This window comes from Leptonychotes weddellii, chromosome 7, assembly GCF_054177405.1.
Source record: "Leptonychotes weddellii isolate Sample4059 chromosome 7, ASM5417740v2, whole genome shotgun sequence".
In the NCBI taxonomy this organism is placed as follows: Eukaryota; Metazoa; Chordata; class Mammalia; order Carnivora; family Phocidae; genus Leptonychotes; species Leptonychotes weddellii.
In genome coordinates, this window is record NC_138375.1 from 109,901,207 (window position 1) to 109,909,628 (window position 8,422).

General features: G+C 40.8%; 3 protein-coding genes across 3 annotated transcripts in view; all 3 read right to left on the reverse strand.

Annotated features, from left to right (window-relative positions):
• The window catches only part of PCDHGA11 (protocadherin gamma subfamily A, 11), a 10,383-nt gene extending 2,339 nt beyond the window's left edge, over window positions 1–8,044 (reverse strand). The window contains exon 1 of the mRNA XM_081825774.1: window positions 4–8,044. Within this exon, the coding sequence (XP_081681900.1) occupies window positions 4–2,019 (2,016 nt within the window). The 5' untranslated portion in view covers window positions 2,020–8,044. The remainder of the gene's footprint in view (window positions 1–3) is intronic.
• The window catches only part of LOC102738963 (protocadherin gamma-C4), a 50,561-nt gene that overhangs the window by 33,801 nt on the left and 8,338 nt on the right, over window positions 1–8,422 (reverse strand). The gene's annotated exons all lie outside the window — the stretch shown is intronic.
• The window catches only part of LOC102738656 (protocadherin gamma-A1), a 2,903-nt gene continuing 2,407 nt past the window's right edge, over window positions 7,927–8,422 (reverse strand). The window contains exons 2-3 of the mRNA XM_081825775.1: window positions 8,058–8,334; window positions 7,927–7,944 (exon numbers count right to left, since the gene is read on the reverse strand). Coding sequence (XP_081681901.1) covers window positions 7,927–7,944; window positions 8,058–8,334 — 295 coding nt within the window. The remainder of the gene's footprint in view (window positions 7,945–8,057; window positions 8,335–8,422) is intronic.

The following is an 8,422-nucleotide window of genomic DNA, read 5'->3' on the forward strand; positions in this document are numbered from 1 at the left end:
GGCCAGGATGTCCGGGATGTTGTCGGCCACGGCCACGGTGAGCGTGACGGTGGCCGAGAGAGGGGGCTGGCCGTGGTCCTGCACCGCCACCACCAGGCTCTGCTTGAGCGCGTCTCTGTCCAGCAGGGCCCGCGCCGTGCGCACCTCGCCCGTGTGCAGCCCCACCGCGAAGAGCCCTGGCTCGCTCGCCTTGAGCAGGTGGTAGGACAGCCAGGCGTTCTGGCCCGAGTCTCTGTCCACCGCCACTACCTTAGTGACCAGGTAGCCGGGCTCTGCGGAGCGGGGCGCCAGCTCCACGCCTGTGGAACCGTCGGTGGGGAGGGCAGGGTACAGGATTTCCGGCGCATTGTCGTTCTGGTCCAGCACGAATATGCTCAATGACACGTTGCTGCTGAGGGGCGGGTTCCCATTGTCCCACGCAGTCAACCACAGCTGCAAATCCTGGAACTGCTCATAGTCAAAGGAGCGCAACGCATACACGATACCGGTGTCAGAGTTGATGGAGATATAAGAGGACAGGGGTGCACCCTGAAAAGTGTCTTCAGTCAAAGAATAAGTTACATGGGCATTATCGTCACTGTCAGGGTCATGGGCCACCACAGAAATGATGGAGGCACCTCTGGGGTTGTTTTCAGGAATGTAGGCAGAGTAGGACATGTGGGGGAAGGTGGGTGGGTTGTCATTGATGTCTGCCACCTGCAACAAAATGTAAGCATCCTTGGACAGAGATGGTTTCCCTCCATCTTTAGCAGTCACAGTGACGTTATAAAAGGAAAACTGTTCCCTATCAAGGGCTCTGGTTGTAACCAGTCGGTGGTAATTGTCCACTGATCTTTCTAACTTGAAAGGAAGGTTCTCGGGGAGTGAACATGTGATAAATGCATTCTGCCCAGAGTCTCTGTCATGTACATTGAAAAGTGCAATTATGGTTCCTGGGGGAGAGTCTTCAGGAATTGAGCTAGTAGCAGATGTCATGTAAAATTCTGGGGCATTGTCATTCACATCCAGAACTGTCACAATAACCTTTGTCCTGGTCAGAAGGCCCGGACCATCCTGAGCTTCAATATCAATTTCATGGACTTTGGCATCCTCAAAATCTAGACTCTTTGTGATTGTTATATCTCCAGATGTCGACTCAAGCTCAAATACCTCTGGGGTTTCTCCCAGGGTTTTCTCTTGAAAATATGCCACTTGGGCATTGTATCCCTCATCTGTGTCAGTGGCGGTCACTGTGAGTATCCGGGTGCCTACGGGCATATTCTCAGGAACACTTACACGGTACTCGGGCTGTGTAAATATAGGGGCGTTGTCGTTCACATCCAGGACGGTCACACAGATGCGGGAGGTGCCAGATCGGACCGGACTGCCCCCATCCAAAGCCACAAGGAGGAGGTAGTGAATGGCTTTTTCCTCGCGGTCCAGGGCGAGCTCCAGCACCAGCTCAGGGTGCTTGTTCCCATCCACTCCGCTTCGCACATCCAGGGAGAAGTGGTCATTTGGGTTCAGTTCGTACTTCTGAAGGGTGTTTTCTCCTACGTCCGCATCATGTGCACTCTTTAGGGGAATTCGGAATCCTGGCGTAGTCATTTCACTTATTTTTAGCTCTAGTTCCTCTACTCCAAAGCGAGGGGCATTATCGTTAATATCTGTTATTTCCACCTCTACTGAATAAATGTTCAATTTGTCTTCCAGGAGTATGTTAAAATTCACCAGACACCGCGTGCTCTGAGCGCAGAGCTCCTCCCGGTCTATCCTGCCTGCGGTGACCAAGCTGCCACTTCTCGGATTCAGAGCAAAAAGCTGCGACCTACCTCTGGAGATGATGCGGACTCCACGCTCTGCCAGTGCAGGGGGCTCCAGCCCCAGGTCCTTGGCGATGTCACCCACGAAGGAGCCTTTGTCAATCTCTTCTGGCACAGAATAGTGCATCTGCCTGGCTCCGACCTCCCACAAGACGACCAAAAGAAAGCAGAGCCGGATAAGCCTTCTGCGTTGTGGCAACTTTTGCAGAGCCGCCATTTCTTCTGCTGCAATCTTCTCTCCCAGGCAACTTCCAGCGTCCAGTGCGAGATTCCAGTCTTTATTCCTCAGGGTCTGAGGGGACCAGCATTCACAGGACCCAGGTCACTGTAGACAGAACTTTAAGCTGCTGAACTGATTTTTTTTTTTTTTTTCCGTCCGGAAGCTTGGGGGCCAAATGCCCAGCCCTTTTTGTTGTGGGAGCCGGAATGTTGGACTGATTGTCTTGCAGGCTTTTACTTCTAAGGTGGTCAGCAGCGACGCTCAGAGGCCTAAGTAATTTCTGCACCCTCTAAGGCAAACCCAAGTTATTTCTTGCTTGTTAGCTTTGTGACTTTCAAGTTGCTTTGAAGAATCTTAGTTTTAAGATACCTTAGAAGTAGCTCTTTCAAGTCAGGAGTCTTTTTCTCAGAATTAATAAGAATGTGTATACAAATGTGACCTTGATAGTAGTTGCTAGGAAAGTATTACTACTGAACACTCAAGGCATTCATCAAGGCTACTGATGCCCTTGCTCCAAACATCTCCAACTTCTTATTTTATATTCAAAGGCAGTAAGATCAACTTTAGAACATTAGCTACATTATCTTCTAAGGTCATATATTTTGCATTTCTGTGCTTGGTGCCTTAGAATTTAACTTCAACATCTGTATTTTAAAAAATTGAATTATCAGACACTTAATTAGATGACTATTATATACCTGGCACTTTGCCTGATTGATGCTGGAGAAAGAAATGGTGAACCTGATGAACACAGTCCTTGTTCTCAGGCAGCTTACAGGATAGGCGAGGACACAGAAAACTAAATAGAGTATTTTAATAGAATATGTTAACTGCTACAAAGGTGGGAAACACTGGGCAATGGAAAGAGGTACATAAGAAGGGTATCCAACCTGGATCCAGGGGTCAGAACTTTTCCAAGACATTATTGAAGATGACTCCGAAAGGGTAGGAATGGGTGAAGAAGAGTCTGGAGTAGTGTTCTAGAACTTCAGTACAAATGCTTGGAGGTGAAAGGCCACATGGAACATTAAGGAAAGTGAAGGGGATTGTTCTTTGTTCTTTTTCTTTTTAAAGATTTTGTTTATTTATTTGAGAGACAGAGCACAAGCAAAGAGGAAGGTCAGAGGGAGAGGGCGAAGTAGACCCCCCACTGAGAAGGGAGCCTGACCTGGGGCTTGATCCCAGGACCCTGAGATCATGACCTGAGCCGAAGGCAGATGCTTAACTGACTGAGCCACTCAGGCACCCCTGTTCTTCTTTTTCTTGCTACTTCATATGAATTTTAGAATGGATTTTTTTTCTATTTCTGCCAAAAAAATCATTGGGATTTTGATAGGGATTGCACTGAATCTGTAGATTCCTTTGGTAGTCATATACGTTTTTGATAGGTACTCTATCAGGTTAAGGATGTTTCCTTCAATTCCTATTTAGCTAAATGATTTTAATCATGTGTTGAATATTCTCAAGAGCTTTATTATGCCTCTATTTAAATGAATATGTAGCTTTTTATCTTTAATCTCTTAATATGGAGTTTTGCATTATTAGATTTTCTTATATTGGAATATCCTTGCATCCCGAAAATAAACCCTACTTAGTCATAAGTTATAAATATTATTTCTAAATATATGGTAGATAAGGTTTGATAATATCTTAATTAAGATTTTAAATCAACATTCTTAAATGAAATTGCCCACTTCTGGTCTCACTTCAGTCTGTTTATCTTTTGGTTTCTTCCTTGTTGTATTTTTTTCATTTTAGCTTTTATCCATTCCTCTGAGAATGGAAAAAATTGGAAACAAGTGGTATCAACTCACCTTGTTTTCTAGTAGGGCCTCTACTTTTTTAGATTTTAAAAATCTTTTCATCAACATCGTTTTGATGCTTTCAAGTCTCATTAAATAACTGTTCAACATCCCTTACTGCAGCTATCTAAAGACTTACCTGTTCTTTGTTTTTGACAATAGCTGGTTTTACTCTGTATATTATTTCCTACTCATGCTTCTTGCTTTGAATTAAGTTGTTTTCTTTCTTCTTGTCCAAGTCTTTGTTTTTAATCAGAATTTGGGGTTTTCTTGTAGAATCTTTAAAAAGAATTTTAGTCATGCCATCTGCCTATTCTATATTAGTCCTAGCATTGGACTTGACGGAATTTTAATTTCTCCCCACTGGTCTCAGTATGACTTTTATTATCTGCTTTTAATTGCTTCATCATCAGAATTCTTCCTTGTTTGTATATTAATAATTTATACTCTTAGCTTTGTTATTTTTCCTATTATTTTTTAAAGTTTATGCTGATACAATAGTTTTTGCTTGCCTTGTTTCTTGAGTGTCTTGCTAAATTCACTTATTTTAAATAATTAGTTTTGCTCTCAGTTATTTTATTTGTCTATAAATTTACCCCTAGGTACTCTTTTAGCTGTATTCCACAATTTTATTTTATTTTTTTATTATTTTATTTTTTTATATTTTATTTTATTTATTTTATCTTATTTTATTTATTTTATTTTAGTAGGCTCCACATCCAACATGGGGCTCGAACTCATGACCCTGAGATCAAGAGTTGCATGTTCAACTGATTGAGCCAGCCAGGTGTCCCTGTATTCCAGAGTTTTAAATAATATTTTAATTTTTGTTCCTTTCTATATAGTTCTTATTTCCATTGTGATTTTTTTAAATCCAAGAGTAATTTAGGGGTATAGATTTAAGTGTCCAAACTTCTTTTTTGTTTCCTTTTACTATTTTTAAATGTTTGCTTTGTAATTTTTCAGCTTTATTGAGGTATAATTAATAAATAAAATTGTAAGATATTTAAAGTGTACAATGTAATGATATCATATATGCATACATTGTGAAAGGATTCCCCCTACTGATTTAATTAACACATCCATCACCTCAAATATTTACTTCTTTGTATGTGTGAGAACATTGAAGTTCTCTCTGAAGAAATTTCTATTATACAATACAATACAATATTATCAACTGTAGTCTCCATGTTATACAGTAGATACTCAGGCTTTCTTCTTCTTTTTTTCTAAAGATCTTCTTTATTTATTTGACAGAGAGAGAGATCACAAGCAGGCAGACAGGCAGGCAGAGGGAGAGGGAGAAGGAGGCTCACCGAGCAGGGAGCCCAATGTGGGACTCCAACCTAGGACCCTGGGATCATGACCTGAGCCAAAGGCAGATGCTTAATGACTGAGCTACCCAGGCACCCCAGGCCTTATTCATCTTACTGCTGAAAGTTTGTACCCTTTTACCTACCTCTCCCTATTTTCCCCACCCCAGCTTTGTGAATTAAGTACATGTTATAAGGCATGTAGATTATTGGTACTTTGAAATTTGCTCCTGTTTTTGTGATGACTATGTAGTAATTGCTGTAGATTCCATATATTCATGTAAAGAATGGCTATTCTGTATTTGTTGTGCATAGGATTCTGTACAGATTTATTAGATCAAGCTTATAGATTCTGTTGTTCAAATTTTCTGTATGCTTAGTAATTCTGGGCTGTGGGGTATAGTATTTCTTATGGAATTAAGTTTAAATCTCCTGGTATTATTTTCAAAGCTATATTGTTCAGTGATGGGAGCTTATATTTTTTTATATCTTTTTGTTTGTCTGTTTTTTTGTAACTATGATCAGTTCATTAAAAAAAATCACCATTAATGTTTGTTGTCTTAAACACTACTTTGCTGTTATATTAAAATTGACATGACTGCTTTCTTTTGTGTGTGGACATATATATTTTTATTTTCACTATTTCAGTGTAATTTTGTTTTAAGCATGTATCTTGTTGGCAGAATATAGATAGATTTAAAAAATCATCCAACTTGGTAATCTCTGTATTTTAATAGGTAAACTTAGCTCATTTATATATGCATAAAAACAAAATTTTAAATTAACAGGAGCTGAGAAAATCCAGAATTGAAATAGCTGATGATTTATTTATTTGTGTGAGAGAGAGAAAGCACATGCACACGGGGAGGGGCAGAAGGAGAGGGAGAGAGAGAATCCTCAAGCAGACTCCCCGCTGAGCGTGGAGCTCACCAGAGGGATCCATCCCAGGACCCTGAGGTCATGACCTGAGCTGAAACCAAGAGTGGATGCTTAACCAACTGAGCTACCCAGGTGCCCCATGAAATAACTTATGTAATTGAGAATGTACTCCAAACAGAAAATAAAAATAAAAAATCAACACTTAGACATATAGCAAGGATGAGAGAAATTTTTTAAAAGCCATCAGACAGAAAACAGAGATACCTTAAAGATAATGACAATTTGTTGAAAGTATCTCATTAGCAACAATAACTCCAGAAGACAATGTTTCAACATTTTGGTTTGTAGATTTATTTTAAGTGGAAGAGTTTCTTAATTGCTCTCTCTCTTCTACTTTCTCTCCCTCTCCCTCCCTCCTGGGTTGAGGGCTTTGTCTCTTATGGTTTTGAAATTGTTTTTATTGCAGGTCCTAGGCCATAAGTAGGTCTTAATGGTGTGCAGCAGTAGTACTGTGAATATTACAGCTCATGTCTAAGAGACTTATTGTTCATTTTCTCAAGCCAGCATCTGTATCCACTTCTCTACTTTGGTCTGCAGGTTGCAAAAAGTCAGGACCACAGGAATTTGTAGGCAGCATTTTAATGCAATTTCTCCCTGTTTTAGCTAGCTGAGGGGCCAAACTGCTTATTTTAGATTTAAGTAGTAAGTCTGTAGTAAGTCTGGCTCGGGTTCCTTGTTTAGCCTGAAGCACTTTGTCCCTGTTACAATGCTGGAACAACCTCCTGACCGTCAATGCCTGCATCTAAGCCAAGACTGGAATTCCCACAGCTTTATCCTGGCCCATCACTTTCTGTTCCATCTTTGGCCCATGTATATATTTTATCTTTTATTTGTGCCTTACCATGCTTTCTATTTCTTCTTTTTATTGTTTGTATATCTCTTTAATTTATTGGAGTAGAGTAAGTTTGTTAAAGCATGGACTTACTCCCTTATGATACATGTCTTGAGAAGAGTTAACACACACATTAAAATGGACTATATACTTGGTTTTTGTTAGTCGCTTCCATTATAGGCATAATATACAACTCAGGAGGCTTTGAAACTACTTCTCAAGTTGCATAGTAAATTTTCTGTCATTCATTTTATTACCTCATTTCATAAGTTACTTAAACATCTAATGTATTCTTCAGAATACATAAAATATCTCAAAATAAAAGATGAAACAAAGGGCTAAGATATTCAACAAAAAAATCACAACCTATATATATTCCTATAATTTAATCCTAACACAACTAGAAAGAATACTTTAGACAACCTTTACCTCTTCAAATGTCCCCAGTTAAAACAGGCCTTGCCAGATGACATTTATATTAAATTTAGGGATAAATTAGTATTTATAACTGAGAGAAATTGGAAAACATTATTAGTCACATAAATATTGGTGGATCTGATAGTTAAGCGTCTGAGCTCTGGGTGGCTCAGATAGTTAAGCGTCTGCCTTCAGCTCAGGTCATGATCCCAGGGTCCTGTGATTGAGCCCCACATGGGGCTCCTTGCTCAGCGGGAAGCCTGCTCCTCCCTCTCCCTCTGCCTGCTGCTTCCCCTGCTTGTACACACACTCTCTCTGTCAAAAATAAATAAAACCTTAAAAAAAATATTGGTGGATCTTTTCTAGTTAAACCTTATCCTTGCCAGATAAGAGAATGGTAAAACAAGAAGAATTAAATTATTTGGCCAGAGGAAAGCAAGAAAATATTGTAAGTCATATCTTCTTGTTTCTGATGCGATGCTCTTTCCACAACCAAGATAGCACCTCACACATACTCTTCATCCCAACCACCTACATTATAGTTATTTACAGTCTCCTTTTCTATGAAAAAGCAATTATAATTATACTGGGATATAAACATTTAATAATTTCCCAGAATCTGTAAATAGAAATCTACAAAAATATGTGGGAAATAGAACTGTTAGTAGTAAAGAGTGACAGTAAGTAAACTCAGTAATTCTTTTTACCTAGATAAATTTACAAAAAGTTTACCTGAGAAAATGTTTCCTTTCTGTCTTCAAGTAAATCCTGAGTTACCAAAAGAGGCTCGCTTTTCCCACAGCTCTCCTGGCTGATGAGCGTGTCCGCGTAGTTGGGCTGGGGGAAGATCACGTGACTCTCCCGCGAGTCCGCGGTCAGGGAGACCTCGTGGGAATAAGTCTGCAGGAAAGCCCGCACCCCGTCCACGCCCACAAAGTGCGAGGCCGGCACGCCCACCAGCCCGCCTCCGGAAGCCTGGAGCAGACGCGACGCGTGCCAGCGCCTCAGCCTGAGCGCCAGCAGCACGATGACAAAGGCCAGGAAGACGCACGAGACTGCCGCCACCGCCACCACCAGATACAGCGTGAGGTCCGAAT